Genomic DNA, 22815 nt, shown 5'->3' on the forward strand with positions numbered 1-22815 from the left:
TAAAGAGTTACCAAAAAACTCATCTCTCCTGTGGTAATGCTGGAATCCCATGAAGCAGGTGATGATATCCAGTGTGGAAGGAGAGTGGCTCTGAGAGATGAGTTACAGGGAAATTAGGGTGAAACTCCCCACCTTTATCTACTTTCTTGATTTAAGAAGACACATGGAGGGTGAGGTCCTTACCTGCCATGACTCACTGGCATTACAGAAGGAGGTCACCTATGAAACAGGGAGGGGAGGGGGTGTAGGCACTGCAGCCACACAGGAAACCCCTGTGGGTGCTGGGGGCAAGGGAAGCTCTTGTGCTGGGGCCAGCACCTGCCAGCTGCCAGGCATTCCTTGGAGCTTGCCAGGCATGGGGGCAGAACAGCTTCTCCCTCATTTCCCTGCAAGTGCTGCAGGTTTGGCAGAGAGCATCTCCTCTGTAACACGTCTGTCTCCTAGCTTTGTGCTCTGAGTAACGTGGCCATGCCTGCAGAGGGCAAGGTGGGAGAAGGCCAAGTCACTGCCAGTTCCATGGGGTCAGGTACAAAAGGCTGAGTTTTCAGAGAGGGAGTGATAAGAGGCACAGAAGTACAGACTGGCAAGGATCTGATGGCCTTACCCAGGTGCCAGGAAGAAAAGGCCTGTATTTTCTACCTGTGTCTGCCTTGGCTATGCTTTATACTTTCTTTCCCAAGTTTCTTCATTTATGACCTTTTCCTTGCCCCACTTACTTAAATTTTCAGGCATGATTCAGAGAAGCCTGTGTTTATTATTCTTTATTGTGATTTTCATCATGGTAGTAGGTCTGCATAAACCATCGATATGTGTGACAGTCATCACCATGGTGTCACACCCCTTAAAACTGCCTGGCTGTAGGAATGGTAGTGGCAAATTTAAAGCCTGTAATTTGAGAAATTTTCATGGGAGGTTGAAATTGGCCATGTTTCCAGTAACTATTGCTACACAGTAGTATATGAGGATTAGAAAGGCAAAACATGTCAGCTCATGTTTTCAGGGTTGGAGTGGGGACTGTGGCTCCTTGGGGTTGGGCAACAGGGCTGGGATCCCTCAGATTTCAGACAGGGAGCATTATGGGAGGGATGGCTGGGCCCAAGCCCAGACAGTGCCTGCACCTCAAGGCTAGGCTGGCAAGGGCATCCCCTGGTCCTGGAAATGTGTCTTGTGGGAAATCCTCTCTCCTTCAGCTTGGCCACATCCTTTCTTCTCCCAGACTCTCCAGGATCAGAGTGTGTGCTCCTGGGTGAGGCTGCTCCCCAGCCCTGTTTTGGTGTTCTGCACACAGGGCTCTCTAGCTGCTGATGTTTTGTTTGAATACATTCCCAGTGTGAATACACCCCCGTTAGAACAGTGGCATGGCCCCTCTGGTTCCTGTCCTGGATTTTACAAAACCCGAATCCAGGAGGTGAAGGAGCTGCTGTTCAAACACACAAACCAGGATTCCTTAAATTTGCATGTCATCCTGACCCCTGCAGTGTGGGGATGCCAGTATTTAATATTCCTGCCTGGAAAGCAAATGTTCTTTCATCAGTGTCCCAGGGGATATCTTTTCCCCTGTGAACTGGTGCTGAGTAACATGCTACTATTCAAAGTGAGTGTCAAGTAGGGGTGACAATTCTGCATTTATCTTTAAATGACAGGACAAGAACTATCAGGTGACAAAAACAGATATACCCCTAATATTTTGGAAGTACATCCTTTGGCATGCTGTGTATGTAACCAGGACACTTTGGGCAGCTTATTGCCATAGACATGAGTGAAATCACTGCATGATAAACACAAGCAGACGGTTCTTAGTATTTTTCATGAGGGTAAGCCTCAAACTAAGTATTGAAACTAGCATGCTAAGAAGATAATTTTTAGACTGTGTATGAACACCCATGCGTAATCAGTGTTGAATGTGTAATATTACCTAAATTACTTCCAAAAAAATCTGCAATTTCTTGCTGATCTAATTACATAAATCATGGCTGCTAAATGCCTATAGTTTTGCATATCTGTAGCTTCAGGTATTTAAAAGGTCAAACCTACATGTAAAATAAATCCTGTGTTAAAAATACATGGTGTAGCCTAAGTGAGATAGAACACTATGTTTTGTTGTTTCGCTATTTATAAGAGTAATTATGATAGAATTTAGAAAATAGTTATAAAAATCATTATCCTAATAAACTGACCTTCTGCTTACATGACATTTCATTTATATTCTGCAAGATCATCATCTAGAATGGATTTATATTTGTCAGTCCTACACTAATACAGAACAAAAATTAGGATTTTTTTTAGTATGTGTTTTAAGATCTTGGGGTATTTTGACAAGATAACCATGGGCAAAGTGATCCTAGAGATTTAAGTTAGAACCTAAAAAGTTGTGCAGTAGCCTTGAGAAAATGTAATTCCACATGGTCTGATGTTTACTGGGTTTGTGCATGCTTTATTACTCTAAGTGAACCCAGCCACTTTGGTGATAATTCCACCAAATTTTGGGTGCAATGATGATACCAAGCATCCCGCTGGCTTAATAGGTGCTCTAAGTGAAGGTAACTTGACTGGCCCATACACAAGAAGCAGAAGCAGTAGAATGCTGTTCTCTGCCACTGCTGGTTCTACAACTGAGAGTGTTTTGGTTTTGTGCTGCTTATTTAAAACAAGAGTTCAAGAATTTGCCACATGATGGCACCAAAAAAAGAAAACAGTTCCTGGGGCAGCTGCATGGCAGGCTGCACAGCTGTCAGCAGCACAGATTTGGCTTGCACAGTGATGCACAAATGGCAGCAGCCTGTGCAGCTAAGGATGGCATCCATGGCTCCCACAAAGGACTCTTGTGCTGACCCCAGTATCCATAATGTTTTGTAATCTTCATTTCAAATTTGTCATCCAGACTAACTAGACCACAGCCCTCCCTTCTTTTTGTTTACTTTTTTTAGTGATCTATATACTGATTTCCCAGGGTTCTTGGTTCCCTGCAAATCTGTAGACTGCTGAGATGTGAAACTTCTCACGGTATGGCACCTGATCCTTTTTATTTTTGCCTCCCTGTTCCACAGAGGATAAGTACAGCAAGTGGAGACGGCCGGCATTACTGCTACCCACACTTCACATGTGCAGTGGACACAGAAAACATCCGCAGAGTGTTCAACGACTGTCGAGACATCATTCAGAGGATGCACCTCCGCCAGTACGAACTCTTGTGAGGGGGATCACCGTGGAACCTGTGGTTTTAAATTCTTTGCTCCTTACTCTTTCTCTTGATACTACCCCACACAGGGTGGAAGAATATACTATAGAAATGTCAGTCTCTTCACTTTGTTTACTTTTAATTGTTTAACCTTAAAGCTGATTTGAAGCAAGTTTGGGTTATTTTCCCTTCATGCTTTTTGGGACTATTTTTGTGATTTATTTTGACATGCCACTTCTTCGTCATTCCACTAAGCCCTTTGGCTACCTCTGTTCCCTTAGGTTTTTGTTTTTTTTAAAACTGAACGTGACCTGCTAAATTTTTTCCAGTGGGTTAACCTCAGTTCAGACCAGTATGTCATCTGGATGACACTGAAGTCATACTATCCCTCTGTGTGGGTTTCCTTTTTAACATGACATTGAAGAGTACTTGATGGGTGAAAAAAAGATTAATGCACTTTGTATCAGGTTATTAAATACTGTTGAGGAAGTAGACACACAATGTAGCAGCACCACAATATTTATTACTCTGTCACAGTTTTTAGCATTTCTGAGTTGCAGGTCAACTGATAAAGTGACCTCCTCTTTTAAGCCGATACTGGCACAGGAAGTAGAGTAGATAATGAGAGGAACAGTGAAGACAAAGCAATTTTTCTGGGGTTTTGGAGCTAAGTGTCTCTGCACACCTCAGGCATTTGAATTACAGCTACTTTTCAGCCTGTTGCATCTAGGCAGAAAATTTACCACCCTCACTTACGTTATTTGTGCTGTCCACAAATGATCCTTTTAGTTCCGATCATTCTTGGACAATAGTCCTCTCCCTATATATATTTTTTTGTTTTACTGCTGGTTTATTATATTGTACAGACTGTAAAATGTAATATTATTTTGTACAACTTTATTGAAGAAAAATACTTGTAGAAGATCTTTGTGCCTTGATTATGGCTGTACCTGTAAAATGAGCTAAGATGTAAGTATGTTTTTGATTGCGCTGTACAGCTTGATGTCAACCTTACCTGCAGCAGTGACTGGAGGTAAGAACTTTATCTGTAGAGTTTAGGGGTTTTTTTCTGGTTTATATAAAAATGCTCTTTAGTATAAAAATTATAAATTATGCAAATTAACCACTTACCTTTCCAAGTAAGGTATTACAGTCACCGGATGTTGCAGCAAACATGCCTTTCTCTTTTGAAGTCTCAGCTTTAAAACATTGGAATTCATTCAAGTGTCCAAATTGCAACCTGGTGTTGTTTTAATGGGAAACAAGGATTTTGTTTTTTTGGGTTTTTTTTCCTCTTTTTTCTTTTGTCCTTTATATTTAGAAAATATGTTTGGTAATTCTTTGGTCATTCATAGAACTTCACAATTGCACAGACCGATTGTGAATGTGTAAAGCACCATTATATAGAGCTCTTCAATCTTTGTACCAACAGCGGCTTTCATTGTGCAAGTAAATAGCAAGAAAGAAGATAAGAAAAAAAAGGTGTAAAAACCCTTGTGTCTGGCCTAAGAGAATTACAAGATGACATTTTTATTTCTCTTTTAATAAAGAGACACATTAGAAAATTATTTTATTTTAAATATTGTAGAATCAAAATGTGTGAATATTTCTCAAACTTGAATAATTTATGCAAATGACATTCTCAAAACAAGTTGTGGTACAGTACAATATATAAAAAGCAAGAATTGCTGTAGCAATAAGGCATGTCCTTTTTAGTAACTATAACACTGCTTTATATTTTATACATAGGTGTTTTATGTCTGTGACTATATACTTTTCCTGTGTCCAAGATAACCTGTACAAATGTCTAAAATTACAGTTGCAATAACAGAAACCTAGAGAAGTGTTAGACTACATTACTTTATAGAATGTTTTACCACACTTCGGACCATTCCCCCCACTTCATTTTAAATTTAGGGAGCGATGAAGAGCTACCACAGTCCCCACACTGGCATATAAATCAGCAGGTTTTATTAACTTTTTACTGTATTGTTATTAGTTATAAACCCCAGTCAGTCATCTTTTTAAAATCAGACTGCAGTCCAATTGAGAACTTGTTTCCAGCTGAATATAAAACAACCTCATTTTAGAAAACATAGTAGACTATTTTCTCTTCCCAGAAATCTCTACGTTCAATTTAGTTATATTTCCCAAAAAGTGAAAGGCTGGTTGGAATAAGCTAACAGTAAACAGAATTCTCTTACTTCTCATGCCAAAGAAAGTAACTAAATAACAAAAGATAGTACTTTTTTTTTTTTTTTTTTTTCCTCAACTAGCCCTAGCCCAGGAGCTCAGGTTAGAGCTCCCAGCCACTGCAGCAACATCAGCAGGAAAACTGGTCCTGGTGTGACGTAGTCCCTCTGTTTTTTCTGGGGTGGGTGGGGAGCAGCAGAAGGTTTGTCCCACCTTCCCCCACACACTGGAGATGCTGAGCTCAGATTTTATCTTTGTGGCACAGCTGGTGGCCTCTGCCTCCCCAAAGAGGAGCAGTGCAGTTCAAAATGTGACACTACACAGGAGTCAACAGAACTTGTGGAATGTAAAATAAGGTGCATTCCTATCCCTGGCTGTAGACTGAGGGCTGAGGCATAGGATAATGTTACTGCAGCTGTATTTGACCTTCCTTCTTGCAGGAGATTGGCAACTGGAGGGCCCCTCACCACACAGATCTCTGGGATGCAATAGGGCCCTCATTTTTTAAGCTCATCATAGCATATCTTTTTGAAAGCAGCAGCTTGAGGTGTCACCCTAAGTTTTTTAAGCAGTTTTCAAGTATGTATCAGCAAACTGGGTCCTCAAGCTTCTTCCGTGTTGTCTGGTAGATGGATAACTGCAAATTATAGTCAGCTAACAGTTACTGTATCAGGAACCAGAAGATTTCTTGTCCTAAACCACAGTCCCTTACACATGACAGTTCTTTACACACTCTAAAAGGTTATAGAAATCCACATCTCTCAGTGCTGATGCATCCAGATTCTGCCTGACCCTAACAAACACAAGTATGACATTTGAAGGGCCATGCAGCAATAAGAGAAACATTTCCAGTTTGCAAGATTCAGCCTCCACCAGGGTAAGACACAAGTGCAGACAAGTGATGAGGCTATAGGATTTACATAATGTACAGTTACACTTTTAATATACATATTTGATACAAAAATTATAGCAGGAAAAGGACTCATTTGATTGTCGAATACAGTATTTTTGTACAGCATGAAACGTTCATTTCAGTTAATTATTTATCCTGTAGTAGTCATATCAGCTGTATAGGACTTCTATGGTATGTGTAAATGCAACCTGCCTTCAGACTAGCAATCAAATTAGGTCATTTGCTGGCATGAATATAGTCTGATGTTTGACTGTTCTCAGCTTTGGTATTTCAGTGACTGAATGCAGATGTCTGGCTCTTCATACTGCTTTATGCTTACTGATTAAACGCTGAGCAAAATAAAACGGTGGAGTGAGAAGCTGAACATGAGCTAGTACCAGGATCACAAGCAGAGCACCTGCTGCACAGTAGATAGTGAAGACTCTGCTCTCAAACGGAAGGAAGCATTTTTGGAGGGAGAATTCAGTTGGTGTTATGCTGCCCTGAAAAAGAAATGAAGACTGTCACTTTGCTGTGTTACAGTGGTTCCTGAATCAGGAGTGAACACCACAGCTGTCAGATCTCTAATTTCTAAATCCCTGTGTTGGGTGGTAAGGGTTGGGGCAGTTTCCTAGTACCAGTGCCTTCTCCAGGGGGCTGAAGAGTCCATACCTTGTGGTGCTGGGCACTAACTGGAATATTCACCAGGCCAACATTAGCCCAGAGGCCAATCTTTCTATCTCGCATAAACAAAGAGCTGGGCTCCTCATCTGATTTGCCTTCAAGAAAAGCCTAACTTTAGCTGCTGCAAATCCACCTGAAAGGAGCCTTTCCAGGCTAAAGTTAGGTTTTGTGAATGTGCCCCTTCCTTCCCCCCCAAGCCTTCCTCCTTACCCAGTACATGCTGCAAAAACACACGTTGGCTAATCCAAATTAGGAATAGGAACTTCAGCAATGAAGAATTTTGTTGGGTTTTGGCTTGACTTTGCAGTTTAAATTAACGTTTACAGCAGCTAGAGGCTGAGGAGTTAAAACAGTAGTAAAGAGGATGCCACTTTAATTAGCCAACTTCTTGTTTTGCAGTGAAGATGCACTGTCTGGCATCTTGTGTGTGTGCAGTTTGAAGGCAGCTACTCTCAGGACTATGAAACAAACAGAACTACTTTCAACAACAAATATTTACAGTTGCATAAAATTAATTTAAACATATGGGGTTATCTGTGTATTAAGCATCCTAAACTCAACAGCAGTAAAACATACATAAAAGATTTCCCCCTCCAAGTCACAGACTACTTTGTAAACAGATTGTAGGTTTTGCTTCTTACTCCAAGTTTCTAAGAGTTCTGTTTTAGTTTTGAACTGGGGAACTAATTGATTTACCTCTAAGGATATACTGAGCACTGGAACTGCCTGCACAAGCATAACCAACACACTGTATAAAATGTGAACTGGCAATGAGGAGGCAGACTGTGGGCACATCACAAACACTTTCACTGCATTAATGTACACGTTTGAAAATCATGATCACCGTGCAAAAAGGGTTTGAGGTGGATACAGTCTTGTTTTCATAGTTGGTAAATCAGCCAAGCCAAACTGGTCTTTCTACTGTTCAGTGCACAATACTGATTATTTTTACAAGTCAATAGTTTACAGTGCACCCTCTTTCTAAGAAAATGTACCCAAATACTAATTAGGTCTTTAGCAGCATTGCTTTGTACCACACAGAACATGTGGCTCCCACAGATGTACTTTATAAAGTGGATGCAGTGTACTGAGTGGGTTGGGTGGGTAGGCAGTTTTTTTTTATTATTTTTTGTTTTTACAGGTAGAATCAGTTTTAAAATATAGCTGACTGCCATGTTGATTTATCTATGAAAGTTATCTGACAAAAATAAAAAAAAAGATTAAAACTTACCATGATGAAACTAGGGTTGTTTCTATTCCTCCAACTGAATGATGGGACACTGATTTCTGGAATTTTCCCTGCGTGCAGCACTTCACAAGCACTATGAGTGTGCCCACTGAGAATCAAACGGGGCTGAAACCACCATAGCAGCTAGAACACAAAATAGTAAAGCACAAAAATTAAGTCACAGCTAAAAAGAAATTGAACTTAAAACCCCCTTTTTTTCCTGTGAACATTATGGCAATTCTCATATTCTTACAAAGCTTTTTCTATTAACTTCTGTTTTGCAGGAATCTGTTGGTATTGCAATATCAGTCACAACCATTTAGCCCTGATCCCAAGTAGTGGGCTTTTTTTTTTTTTTTTTTTTTTTTCAAACAGATCAAAAGAACAAAGGCAACAGCATGCTGTGGGCTGTGGATATCACAAAAAGAAAAACTTTGGGTTTAGTAAAGCAATGCTATTTTCTTGTCTAAAGAAAATTTTGTAATGACAATTTTTGAGTGAAGATGTGTATGCAGAAGGAAAGAAACAAGGACCATTAGGTTTTTGGGGAATACTTTAAATTTTCTTGTAGTTACTAATTCAGAAGAAATTATGCTTTCAATGTGTTGGGAAAGTGTGGCTTCATACCAGGTGTGTCAGTAATTTACACATTACAGAAAGTAAAGAATGCTGAAGTGGAGGCAATGGCAGCACAGCAGATTTAAGAGTGCCAAGACTTAGGAGCTGTACCTGGGAAACCTGGCAGGACCAAGGCCATGATGGTGAGGATCCTCAGGGGAGCAGCTCTAACAAGCATCCTCTCCCAGGCCTCATTAGACAGGAGCAGCTGTGCTCTGTTTGTCTCATCCAACAGCCTTACCACAATTTTTTAATCCATTTATATCTACAGTCATGTCCCTCTCTCACCCACCCCCTGCCACTCAAGTTCCCAAGAAATCAAACCTTTTGTGATGCCTCTCGAGACAGTACATCATACTTTTCTTTAAAGGGGATGTTTTTCTCCTCTGGAGGAGCAGAATCTTCTCCAGTGCATTCAGCATCATTTTTCCGATAGAGAGGGTAATGCTGGGAGTAATTAAAAGCAAGGATTAGTTGTTAATGATCTTGCCTTTCTAGAACAGTAATAAATCCACAATAACAACATTTCGATATATTGCCTCACCCCACCTCTAACACACCTGTAAAAGGATGGGTTCTGAAACCGGAAGCTTTTCCACATCACTGCATCTTTTGTTGGAATGATTTGGTTTCTGTGAACAAAATCAAGCCATATAGAAGGGATGAAGGTAATTAAGCAAAATCTAGGTTTTAAGTGGTTAGGAAGGGTGGGGTTATTGTTGAATTTGGTTTTTTGTTATGCAGTTTAGCTCAGGTAATACTACCCACTGTATGAACTCCCAGGAGTTTTACTGTGGACTGGTGAAGCTCCCCATTCTGTACATGCTGTAAATACAGCTGTGCTCTTTCTGACTGTGAAGCCTTAAGTTTTAGCTTTTGTATTTTTCAGATTCTATGCTGCTTGAGTGTGTAGTTTTGAGCTTCATCAACTGCAGAAAGCAGCAGCAGCAGGACCTCTGCACCAACAAGACAAAGGAGTTTGAGAGCAGCCCAAGGGAGATAGTCTGGCAATTTTTGCACTGGGAGCTGGTTTCCTGATTAACTGCCAGCCCAGTCAGTCATGCTGCCTACTGTGCATCCAGTCAGCCTATGAAAAACGGAAGAGGAAGGAAATACAAGAAGTAATTTGGTATGACTTTAAAATGCAATTAAAACACTACTAGGGTACAAGGAAAGGATTGTAGCAGAATTGGTAAACTAAAATAACATGCTTGCAGGCTATAAAACAGAATAATATCCATAAATATAAATGCAGGATTATGTATCTGAAGTCAAAGGAAGGGTTACAGAACTTCTGCCATTGCTCCAAACAGGAAATTACACTGTTGGCAGCACTGATAAGGAAACTGACACCATTAGTGCTAAGCAACGCTGTTAATAGTTAAGTAAATATGGTTAAGAGGGATATGAGCTGGAGAAAGACTTGCTAACAAGTTTCACTGTGAATTTGAGCAGACTTTTTCGGGAGAGTCTGGTTGTATCCTGGCTATGCTACAGTATCAGCATTCCCACTGTGACAGAGGAGTCGGTGGCTGTAATCTGATTTTAATAATCTCTTACCTGCTGGGAGCAATTCAGTTTGTGAGAAAGTGCCACAAGTTTTGCCTCTGAGGTACGGCAGACAACACAGCCATCACCCTCCATGGCTACACTGTTCACTACGACAAAGCTGGAAAATACCAGGGGGTGGGCAAAAAGAAGTGGGGAAGACAGGAAGGCATTTGTTGTTCAGGTACAAGTGTGGGATAAACTTCATTTTATAAACTGCAAGTGTTCCCAAGCAGGACACAGCTCAACAAAGCACCAGAATGTAACAGCTCCTGAAATTATGTGTTACAAATCCTCCTCTGAGTATCTGTACCACAGCCATGTCTCTGCCTGGTTGGCTCCTTTATACAGTTGTTAATTAGGTTGCACAATGTACCTTATGCTTCATGCTTACACTAAAGATTTTTTTTATATTTTAATAGACACTTAAGTTGTATTCTAGTGGAATGTTAGAAGTTCATAACTAAACTAAATTCTGAGGGAAAGGAGAACTTGCTTCTTTCCCCACACAGTTTAGATCTCAGAGACAGAATTGGAGACACTGAATTTCTTCAGAACAACTGGAAAGCAGAACAGCACTGCATTTGAGTGACTGCCCTGAACAAGCTCAGTTTTGTACTTTGCAGTCTCTGCCACACAAAACAAGATTTTATTCTTAATAGGTTTCCCTGTAGATTTGAAATCAACTTAAGTTCTGCCACAAGATTCATACCCATTTAGTCACACAGTCAGCTTGAGATACATCCCCAGTTTAATTCAGTCTGTTTAATAGACAAAAATATTCTGAATGCCTTCACTTAAGAGATACTTGTCAATAGTAAAACAAAAATTAATTCTCTTTTAGCATTCAGCTGCTTTTATACCACAGATTTGTTGTAAAACAGTTTATTTAGGAGTATTTCTTTTAGGAGTATTAATAGCGCAGGTCACTGCAGTTCACGGATACCAGACATGCAATCTGAAACTGCATAGAAGAATTCTGCTGTGCTGTTTTATCAAAGGAGACATGGAAATGTTCCTTAGTAATTACTTTTTAAATAGTTGAAATATGTATCTTGAGGACCCAGCATCAGAGATCTTCCAAAAATAGACAAAATCATTTCCACACCTGTTCAGAATTTTTAATTAAACATTTATATGTTTGCTTAATTAAGGGAACCGGTGTAAACCTGTAGGTTTTGAATCTCACATTTCCACAAGTGAGTACAACCCAAGGGTACACATGCCAAACATAGAGTGGCAATGGGCTTTCCCTTCCCATTGAATCCCATGTCGAATCTGAGACTTCAACACCTTTCCACAAACCCAGTATTGCGTTCCCTCTCGGGGTTCCTGCACGGTGTCTGGAGGTAGCAGAGCACACACAGCCACGTGCAGCCACGGGGACACAGCTGTGAGAACAAACTGCACCGAGGTCTGCTCTAAGCCAAAACCAGCTCGAGTATTATTACCCCACCTTGTGGAAAAACTGCAGGCACACAACTGCTGTGTTTCCAAATTCCTCAAACAAGGGTTAAATTCTGCAGACTAAAGAAGTTATTAAAATTAATGAAACTCCTAATTTGTAAACACAGAGGGGGTTGGTTCATGGTTTTTTATCCTATGTTTATAGCCATGGCTCATTACCAGCTGCAAGGAAGTATAAAGGCAGACCAGAGAAATGGATTCAGACTCTACAGTACTTTTCCATTTAAAAGGAAATTGTTACACTTTACACAGCTCTAAGTACAGCTTCTGGTCCATATCAAACTACAGACTTGTACAAAGTGTTTGGGGTTTAATACATCATAAGGTAGATTATTAAAAACAAAAAAAAAGGCCTTAAGTGAAGCATTCCCATACTATTTCATTAGAAAAAAATAAATATACTCACTTTATTCCTTTCCGAGTTATCAGCTTTCCTGAAGTAAAGTTGAAAACCTTTTCAAATCTATTTACTTTGTAAGTAGTCATTCTGTGTCACAGAGCAAAAATACAACTAAGGTAAGAAACTGCCATCAGAACTCAGCTGACACAGTTGCTTACAGTTTGCTGACCATTCATGCAGCTTACTGCTCCATTATCCAGTTCACATAATCATTCAGGAAACTCACAAGGATGGTCTGACACCCCTTGTGTCCTCCAGCCCCTCCCATCAGTACAAGCACCAGCAGAGTGAGGGCACTTACACTCTCCTGTGCTAACAGGAGTGGAAATATGCTCAGGTGCCTTTCTAAGGAGACCCAATGCAAGGAAAAGCAGCTTCAAGGATTCCATGCCAGTGCAGAAGGATCAGCTCTGAACAACCCTCATACGGCCAGAGAAGCATAAACCTGTTTTGTGCACAGGCCTTACTCTAAATTACAACCCTTTCTAATTTGATCATGATCAAAAAGTTTCCATATAACCACAAAGCAGGTCCCTCAGACCCAGCACCAGTTACTGTGGGCATGCTGACATTTCATTCTTGGCACTTGTGTACTCCTGTCACTGACAAGACTCACTCGTAATGAAATCCAATGTCATGATTCCCAGCGATGACCACCAGCTCTGTAAAAGCTGAATGCCTGAACATTTTCCAGAATCTCCTGACATCATCTGCCCAGGCCTGCAGGAAAAAAATGGAAGAAATTAGTGCACCAGAGGTTTTGTAGTGGGTTTGCAAGGTGAGGCTTTGGTATTTGAGGGGCTGCAGGGATGGATTCTGTGGGAGCCTTCCCTGTGTCCTACAGAGCCAATGCCAGTCAGCTCCAAGATGGACCCACCGCTGGCCAAGGCTGATAGTGCCTCTGGGATAACAGATTTAGGAAGGTGGGAAAAAAGGGAACTCTGCAACTGCAGTCAGAGAGAGGAGTGAGAATTTGTGAGAGGAAGAGCCCTGCAGACACCAAGGTCAGTAAAGGAGGCAGGTCTATTTGTATTTTCTCTCCCCTCTCCAGCCAAGGCAGCTTTGTGGTGGGCACTGGGCATCCAGCCAGGGTCAGCCCATCATAAGCATGTAACACAGAAGCACAGACCCAGATGTTCACATTTTTTAAGCTTTATAGGAGGCACAAAACTGTCAAGGTACTTCCAAAAATGAAGGAGAATCACAGTATTTCAACTCCTATCTGAAAAACTAGAAACTTCTACCAACAGGCCAACTGTAGCACTATTAAACAAAGCCTTGCATACCTAATCTGTTTCCATTTCCTTCAAGAAATCCTCATTTATTGAAACAAGACAGCTGATGATGTCCTACCTGAGGTGAGCTCCATTTTCCTTCATCAAAAACATCTCCCAGAATAAAAACAATATCTGGCTGCAGTAACCATAAGGCAGTTTGGAAAGATCTCTCCATTTGCCATTCCCTAAAAGGTAAATCCAGAACCAGTTATCACAGCCTTACCTCTGGATCCTCAGCTCTGAATACAGAGACACAGCCTGGCAATAGGAATGGGAAACTGGCTCTTACACACTGAAATATGAAAATACATTATGAAATCTAAATTAAATACTTAGAAATCAGGTGTAAGGACAGTAGGTGCATCTTACCTGGTGGGTACTGTGATACAATCAGGACCAAGATATGCCAGAAGTAATACCAGCTTATTTATTTTTTCATTACAGTTCAAATGAATTGCTGTTTTATAGAACAGTGAATTATTGTCCCTTTAGCTACTACTGAAAACTCTAAAACTGGCTAGAGATTATTAAAAAAAATAATAGTTACCTTCTTAGCTTATCCAGCCAATGTCCTTTGATTTCACCAAGTAGATGTGTATCAGCTAAAATTATAGCCTTTAGGACTGAAGCTGAAGTCTCTTTTTCAGTCATGTGAGCTCCACTTTTCACATTTGGCCATCGGCATTGAAGTATTACCACATAGTAAATTAAAAATTCACAAAATATTAACACTGAGCTGACAAAGCACAAAAGTTTCAGCAGAAAACAGAGCCTCCTCTTCAGAGGGAGATTTTTCACAGCAGTCGAGCTAGAACTCAGCATTGCAGTACCAGCATAGGACAATGGCTCAAGTTTTCCTCTCTCAGATGAAACCAGCTTGGGCTACCCAAAGGATCACCTTGGGCTTTTTGTCAGCATGAAATTCCTGTGGAGAAAATACAAAATAAAATATTCATTGAGTCAGCATTCTCTGCGGAAAGCTACCATGCAAGGCCTACAGTGTTAGCTTCTTGTCACCCTGAAAGGCTTGGGAATATGTAATTGACCTAAAGAACCAAGTTCTCCTCCAGGCACACAGATGGCCAGCTGAGCACAGAGCTGCACTCACTCCCACCAGCACCAAGGAAAGCAGATTACAGCCAGCCAGGATCTTGGTGCATGATGCTTTTTTAAGAATGTCACAGTGAAAACACTATGAGTGAGGGTCAAATGTAGGTAAAGACAGAGCTCAGCTTGAACAGCAGCTGCAACAAAGAAAAGAAATCCATTAGGATCTATATAGAGTCACCGAGGTTGGAAAAGAACTTCAAGACTGAGTCCAAGCCTTAGCCCAGCACTGCCAAGTCCACCATGTGTCCCTAGGTGCCACATCCATACATCTTTTAAATATCTGCAGAAATTGTGACTCCTCCACTTCCCTGGGCAGCCTGGTCCAATACAGGACAACCCTTCCAGTGAAGAAATTTTTCCTAGTATCCAATCTAAACCTCCACTGGGAAACTTGTGGCCACTTCCTCTTGTCCCATCACTTATTTGAGAGAACAGACCAACACCCCCCTAGCTACAGCCTAATTTCAAGTAGTTGTAGAGAACAATAAAGTCTCGCCTCAGCCTCCTTTTCTCTGGGCTAAACAACTCCCAGAGGACATCTGGCACAAGTGCAGAACATGACTACACCAGATCAATAGCATTACCACCTTTAATATGGTTCATTGTAATCTCCAAGAACCAAGGGCAATTTACTATCCCAGAACAAGTTTACAGAACGTTTCCAGGAACACAGGCACAGACACACAGGTAAGTAATAATGCTGCTTCATTTCTGACAAGAGGAAAACAAGAAACATCTAAGTCTCAGAAAAAAGAAACTTCACTGCAACTGTAGAGAAACAGTTAATGAGCCGAAATTGGTGAGATAACTGTATTTTCTGCTTTGTTGCCTTGGATACCTTGTAACCTAAACAGAGAATTTACCCTTTAGAAACTCGAGTATTTTTTTCTGTTTCTTCCACAGCCCTTAGCAAGAACACTTTTTCAGGGTAAGTGCCCACAAGAAAGTATCCCAGCTGAGAGAACACAGGCACCAGCCCTTACTCTCCAATGAAATCCCTCAGTTTCCAGGTCTCAGGATTTCAGTCTGAAGAGCACTGCAGGTCTGAAAGCCTGCCTGTTAAAGGTAAACAGTGTAGCATGGTCACAGTAAAAGAGACTCCAGGGCACCTATAGAAGTGCTGCTTCACAGGCTCAGGAAGAACTTCCAGAGAAATACACAAAATGTGGTCCCCCACCCAACAACGGGATTGCAATTTTGCTTTCTACAATAGAAAAAATCCTAATTTAGGACTAATATCCAAGATGTGAGCAATTACTGAACACAGTATTAAGTGATTAGCAGACCAAGTCTGAATTAGCTAAATCTGACTATAGCTGTGAATATTTGGTACCTTTGAAAATTTATACTCCACATATCAGGAAAACTGGGACAAAATTACAAATCCACACAAAATTAGTGAATTATTTCTAAAATCTCAGCCTGTTACATGCACAACACAGAACAAAATCAAATTCTTTCACTGTCCTATGAACTAGTTCATTTGATTTATGTCTCATGGAAAGTGAATACTGACACATGATCATTATATTATTTTTCTATATTATTTTTCCAACCAAAACCTCTATTTGATAATAGCCACTTATTTTCAAACATAGGCTTCCCTTATCAGCACTACAAAGTACTTATTTGAGACAAAGCACCATTAGCCTGCACCATGAAACATTTCTAATAAGCATTATCAAACAGCAGCATGACTAATACTTAATTGCCTGGAATTCAATTCTACCTTAACTTGGTTTAGCAGGAAAAAAACACTGGCCAAATGTCACAATTCCACAGTATGTGGAACTACAGACATAGACTGATTAACCTATTTAATACTCATCTTGCCTGCACTTTAACTAGCAAACAAAATAACATCATCTTTCTTGTACATCTCACAAGGAGGAAAGATCAAAGCAGAGGTATCTGCCAACTGGCACAGCAACAAGGACAAAAAGGCAAACTCTTATCCAAAGAATATTATTATCCACAAATGTATAGGGCTTTATCCTGCAAAGCAAGAAATAGTGCATACTTTGGTAGTCTGAGACAGTCTCCTCTTCCAATAAAAACCGAATTAATTTGAACAAGAAAATGCCAGTAAGTTATTTAATTTGCATTAGCCATGTCCAGAAAATAAATAAATAAATAAATAAATAAATAAATAAATAAATAAATATCGCAGCTTCAAGAGCAAACTGATACCGTCAAGTTAAAAAAAAAAACATCCACACCAACAAACCAAACCTGCAGTCAGCAGAATATAAAAATATCTTCAAAGCAAAACTGCCATTTTCAAAAGTCTCAAGCAGCAACAGACACAATAATGCCACAGAGCTGGTCACTTCCACATGCATTCCTCCTCCGGCGCTTCTGCCGCTAATTGTTACTGTTTGGGGACTTGTGCTGCAGATGTGGAACTTGCCAGAGGTGCCCCATCTGCACCCTACACCGCCAGCGTTCCTGATAGTGAAAGGAAAAGCGGAAAGGGAAATGGAAAAAGAAAAAAGAAAGCCCAACCTCCTAGAAAGTCAGCGATGCAGACCGAGCCCAAAGACAGCTCCCACTGCTGGCTGAGAGGAACCCTGCCCGTCGCTGTGCCACCTGCCAGCCCCGGCCGCTCCCCCCGCGTCCGTCCCGTCCCCGCCGCGCTCCGCCGGGCTCACCGCCGGCGCACCCTCACACGGCTCCTGATTCCCATTAGAGCAGATTTCCACACCAGGGCTGGGAGACCTTAGCTGTGAGAAACGACTGAAGGACTCCTCAGTTTCTTGTTCTGCACGACATTTAAAAATCAGCCTGTGGACCAGGACAATTACTGAATCATTTAACAACAGGACCAAAGTTTAAATATGCTGGAAGTGTAACTTTACAGCATAACACTGTGGGGGAAAAGACTCCAGTAACTAGCACTGCTTCCTTCTGCAGCATTCATGTTTATTTTACTCATTAGCAAATGTTATAAACAATTTTGCACTTATAATTTTCTGTTATACATGCTATCCTCCTTATTTTCTTCCATTAGGTTTACTGGCAACACAGATTTGCACTGCTGCTCTTCTGTTTCCCTTTCCCATCTCTTGTTCAGAACATGATCCAGCTTTAATTTACAACGAGCCAAGAAAGAAACAAGGGAACACAGTGGTCTACAGCCAGAGCAGGCACAAGTTCTACCCTATCACTTAGTGAATATGCAACTTTGAACAACATATACGCTTTGAAGGAAATTTCTTTATTAAATTACAACTGCATAAAACTGTCCTAACAAACCAGTTGGGACACAAGAGTCTTAATCCTACACTTAGTCCTATCCCTCAGGAGTGTCCATGTATTTTTATGAAGCTAAAGAAGATGTAGTAGTTTATAAGCAAGCTGTCTTTCTACCCTGAGCAGTTTTCACTCAACTCTACCACCAGAATGTCACAAAGGTAGAGATCTACACCTCTCAGAAAAATACAGTTCTGTAATGTAACTATGTTAAATTTCCATAGAATGTCATTACAAACATGTTTCATGGAATGCCATTACAAATCTCCCAAGGTTCTGCAAGCTACACATGTAACTGGGAGTTGTCTCTTTTCATTCCTGCTCACCCTCCCAGAAGCAACACAACATTTCTGCCTTGGGGACTGCGACTTTCTGCACTCCCACTTTCCTTTTCAGTTCTTCAAATACCAGAGTTCTTCGAGTACCTCACTGTTGAATTAAGAAAAAGCTTCTGAGGAATTCTTCTTTTGATGATGCAAAATGCTCTGAATACACTTTCCAATTCTGAACAATAAATCTTTCCTTCATCCACAATTTTTCACTTATTATTTGGATTGAAGAAAATTCCAAGCAGTGATTTAGCATTTTTCTTTTAAGAAACCCCTCTGCAATAATTTAATGATAGAATTAATTTCCGTTTGCATTAGCACATCCTTAGGACTGAAATTCATGCACACTGACAAATCTACACTGATCCTTTGATTTTATGTAGGTTACAGAAAGGATAAATTGGGAAATTCTGTAAGATAAAACTATTTTATTTTATTCCCATAAACACCCACAACCAGAATATATTCTGCAAGTGTGAAAGAGATGGGTTTGAAACTTGGTTGAAGTTATGGAAATCACAGTTTATTTAAAAATATATAAACAAACAAAAAAAACACGGTCAAAAAATACAAAATTTCCAAGTACTTGTCATATTGAGATCACATTACTGAATCTGTATTATCAAACTATGGTACCGCTTAAGCAATGGGAGGTTTAAATGTTGCAGTAATTATAAAAAATATGTAGAAACTCTACCTGGCATTAAATTACCCAGTAGTTACAAATGTGCTGTAAAAGGAAGTCCATATATTACACTTATTTGTTTCAAGCACTTTTCATACTCATTGTTCAGTTTCACAGATTCCTGTACAGCATGTTTTAGATCTTCTACCTCTTCAAAAAAATCCTAGAAAAACCCAAAAATATTCACTTAAAATTTTTTTCAAAGACATTCTCAGTAAGAGCTAATCAGCAGTTAAGTTATTCCCATATTCAAAGACACTTTCTATATTTTTACCAGTGTATGGCTGAGTTGTGCAAACACAGCTATGGTGAGATACAGCAATCAACTACAACCTTAAGTAATAATTTAATAATTTATGTCCTGAACACACAAGCAGAGTTCAAGTTATGTTAGAGGCTGGAATACAGACTAATAGTAGGAAGGACCCATTGTAAAAAGGAAAAAATATGGATTTACCAGACAGCTACAAAATGACAGTGCAATATGACAAGGGAATAATGTGACATTCTGATCCTTTTTAAGACAGAAATTGTTGGGAAATATATGGACAGAAGAGTATAATCACCCAAGACTTTGTTCCACCAATCCTTGAATGTTCTAGCTACCAAAATAACAATGTATCTACCCACAACCACCTATATTTGACATTCTCTTCCCTATTCTTCCAGCACTTTTAAAATGAACAGCTGCATACGTATAACACACAGTGCCTTAAAACTGCCTTAAAAAGAGATCACTGATAAAAAGCCACAACCTCAGGTTTATGTATCTCTCCTGCAAGATGAAGCTCTCACCTACTCATTGTCCCTGATTCCCAAAGACAGGGATCTAGAACTCACCCTGGCTTAATGTTCTGCAAGTTACACATCCAATGAACTATCACCCTCTTTTACTGTTACCCCTACAATTAATACCACAATGTTATTTAGTTGGGGAGAAAGGAGTGAAAGCTAAGAAAAGAGATTCTTAAAAAAAAAAATCCAAAAAAACACCACAACACAACAAAAAGACCTGAGGAACAAGGAACAAGCAAAAATCAGTTTAAACAGTTTGCTGCTGAAAATAAAACCTTATGTCAGTACATTAAACTGAGTTGTCTATAGTTAGGTAAGATCTCATCATCTTGTTACATAACTTTAAGAAATGTTCACATTTTCACTTTTTACACCTATAGATGTAACAAAAAATTCAAAGCCCCTGCCCTCCCTAAACTTGGAGTCCTGTCAGAGGCATAACTTTGACATGTTTAAGTTCAAGAGAACACAGTCTTCCTTAGCTGAGTAGCCCTTTAGGACATGAATGTTTCAAGGAGTCATTAATTTCCATCTGTCTCAAAATGCTATACACTGGGGTTTTTTATGTATTTTACTTGATAACAATGTATGTTCATCTTAAAGAAATTTCAGCTCAGGCAGAATAGTTAGCTTTTCAAAAATCTCCTACTGTTAGGCTTGTCTTAAAATAAATTACCTTGTCTAATCCAGCTAATTCGTTTTTTAGTGCTCTCTTTTCTGCAGATAACTTTCTATTTTCTTTCTTCAGCTTTTTAATCTTCTTCAACAATAGCTCTATATTCAAATGAAAAAATGTAGAGTTCAACCATTACAGTCAACCTCCCCCTCATATGAATCATATTACAGCTAAAGAGCTGCCTACCTTTTGTGATACTAGAAAACTATAGTTCAGCTTCTTAAAGTACCTTTTTCATACAGTGATTTATTCTTAAAAACTGGTCCAGCATATTCCCAGGTAATATGAAAGATAGCAGGATCAGCCAGTTGGATAATCTGGATCTGCTGGATTCTTAGATGTGGGATTATTTTACAATCCACAAACACACATCATATGCCTTGATTACCTTTTCCTGGCTTATGAGAAGGTCACATCAGCCCTTACTGATAGCACATTTCCTGAAAATTATGCCTACATTATATGATCTCATCCATCTCTTTTCTATGCTTTGAAGTGGAAGAGGATCACGCCTTAAATTCTGGATTTATTTATGAAAGGAGGAACATACTGAAACCAGTTCTGTCCAGGCTTGCCCAACATTTTAAGGCTAAAACCAGGTTATTCTGTGTCTCAGTGTCTGAAAACCAAAGGCTGGTGCAGCAAACATTATTACTAAGAGATCTGCACAGATACATCTTGCTAGAATAAATACCAGCTCTAAATACAGCCACGCACCCCACCTCTGATTACAACAATGGATCAGTTTCAGAAAAAGAGAAAACAGCAAACATTTATCACAAACAAATGCAAGGAGGAATCCTAGATTACAAAATGCCATTTTTACATGACAGGTCTTCAAAAATGAAAAAAATATTTTAGGTAGTGCTGGTTGAAGGAGAAATAGCCTGGAAGGGCCTCTAGAGCAGAAATAAAATGCATTGTCTTTTGTGTATGGGAAGGAACATCATCAGAATAAACTGTACCATTACCTAAATATCTACTGCAACAGGCTTCCTTCTCTGCAGAAATGTCCCTGTGAGAAGTTATGCCTCCCTCTGGGGTTTGACTTCGTTTTCCAGAAGCAGCACTAGTTTTCCAAGAAACCTTTTTACATTCCAGTTGCTTAATTTTTTGCCTCTGTTCTTGAAGACTATGCTCTAGCTCATTAATTTTAATCTGTCAAGAAAATCTTTTTTAAGTGCATAGAAAAAATGCAGTTCAACTGAATACAACTGAAAACATAACCCAAAGGCAAACCTAGAGCTTTTTAAATTGCTGATTTTAAAACTACATTCACCCAAAAGGTCTGAAAGGAGAAAAAGCAAAGCACAGATGAGGAAATTAGACTGGTCAGCTTCAATGCTCATTCCATGCCTGAAGAGGCAATACCCTCTTGAAGCTTCTAGAACAGCTCCTGACCACACAACCCTACCTTGGCTCCAGTTATGATGCCAGACTTTTTGCACAGCAGGGCCATAGACCTTGCTATCCAAAACAACACTCTTTGTCTTCATCTGGTTTGCCTTCTGCCGAATTTCTGAGAAAAATCAGCTCATGACACATGCATTAAAATACCAGAGCTGGTGAAAAAGAGGTCAAAAGGTGCAAATACAATTGGAAGGAGGGGTAGGCGGATGAGTAAAGAGAAAAGCAAGGGAAGGGAAGACAGCTTTCTGCTACAGACACACCAGTGACGGAGTTCACTTTTAAAGGAAACTACAGGCTACCTTCCAGTATCCCTGTCATGAGAAACTAAGTATAAAAAGAAAAGCATGGTCTCCTTTCACAAATTTAAGAATTTCTTTTCAGTCTCCCTAAAAGCTTATGTTTGGCTGATTGATACCAGCTCCAACAAATTCTACTTACAGTGAGATTTTTAATTGCTTCGCTTTGCTCCTTGTTTGTTTTTGTTTCTTTCACATAACGTTTCTGTAGCTCATTATACATCTGAAGTAGTCTAAAAGAGAAATGCATAAATTGCTGTAAAACATGAAAGACAACAAAATGTGGCATCATTTATGGTAAAAGTATTAGAGATGCCCCACAGAGACCACTTGGCCTGTAGCTGTGCTGCAGAGACTCGTCACAGAAATATTTAAGATGGCAGTGAATGAAATGTGACTGTCAACACAGAAAGAGAAAGCACTAGAAAATAACAGCAAAGCAAGTTAAAAGAATGGTCTGTATGGATGGCAAAGAATCCTTTTTACTCAGCCAGACTGAGGACCCCGTTGTTTTTGTCCAGCATACATGGCCACACTCCAATGAAACCTCAGTGCAAATCACTCTTTGAGGGAAAGACAGCAGCAACAGGAGGCTGGCAGTGACCTTGCAGCATGTCAAATACAGCATTCCTCTCCCCATTAGCACAACAGGAATAGCAAAAGGACACTCCTAAAGGATTTTTAAAAGTTTGTCCAGCACCAATCAAGAACCCATGATTAGGATACATGAGGCAGTTCCCAGCTCTGTGTTGCACAAAACATCTCATTGCTTCCAAG

At 39.9% G+C, this 22815-nt stretch overlaps 2 protein-coding genes across 6 annotated transcripts in view; one reads left to right on the top strand and one right to left on the bottom strand.

Moving 5' to 3' along the window:
• GNAL (G protein subunit alpha L) overlaps window positions 1-5012 on the top strand; it is a 178568-nt gene extending 173556 nt beyond the window's left edge. For both annotated transcript variants that reach the window (XM_031503998.2, XM_021527781.3), the window contains exon 12: window positions 3048-5012. In XM_031503998.2, coding sequence (XP_031359858.1) covers window positions 3048-3194 — 147 coding nt within the window. In that variant the 3' untranslated portion in view covers window positions 3195-5012. The remainder of the gene's footprint in view (window positions 1-3047) is intronic.
• Window positions 5013-6286: 1274 nt separating this feature from the next.
• The window catches only part of MPPE1 (metallophosphoesterase 1), a 31125-nt gene continuing 14596 nt past the window's right edge, over window positions 6287-22815 (bottom strand). The window contains exons 3-13 of one of the 4 annotated variants that reach the window (XM_031503999.2): window positions 21304-22271; window positions 20333-20430; window positions 14033-14410; window positions 13562-13670; window positions 12825-12928; window positions 12215-12295; window positions 10354-10462; window positions 9354-9425; window positions 9118-9240; window positions 8179-8319; window positions 6287-6766 (exon numbers count right to left, since the gene is read on the bottom strand). In XM_031503999.2, coding sequence (XP_031359859.2) covers window positions 6584-6766; window positions 8179-8319; window positions 9118-9240; window positions 9354-9425; window positions 10354-10462; window positions 12215-12295; window positions 12825-12928; window positions 13562-13670; window positions 14033-14307 — 1197 coding nt within the window. In that variant the 5' untranslated portion in view covers window positions 14308-14410; window positions 20333-20430; window positions 21304-22271 and the 3' untranslated portion in view covers window positions 6287-6583. Of the gene's footprint in view, window positions 6767-8178; window positions 8320-9117; window positions 9241-9353; window positions 9426-10353; window positions 10463-12214; window positions 12296-12824; window positions 12929-13561; window positions 13671-14032; window positions 14411-16827; window positions 17452-20332; window positions 20431-21303; window positions 22272-22815 lie in introns of those variants that run through there. The other 3 variants (XM_031504000.2, XM_021527779.3, XM_021527778.3) reach the window with 3 other exon arrangements.

The sequence above is a fragment of the Lonchura striata genome, chromosome 1 (genome assembly GCF_046129695.1).
Source record: "Lonchura striata isolate bLonStr1 chromosome 1, bLonStr1.mat, whole genome shotgun sequence".
Lineage (NCBI taxonomy): Eukaryota > Metazoa > Chordata > Aves > Passeriformes > Estrildidae > Lonchura > Lonchura striata.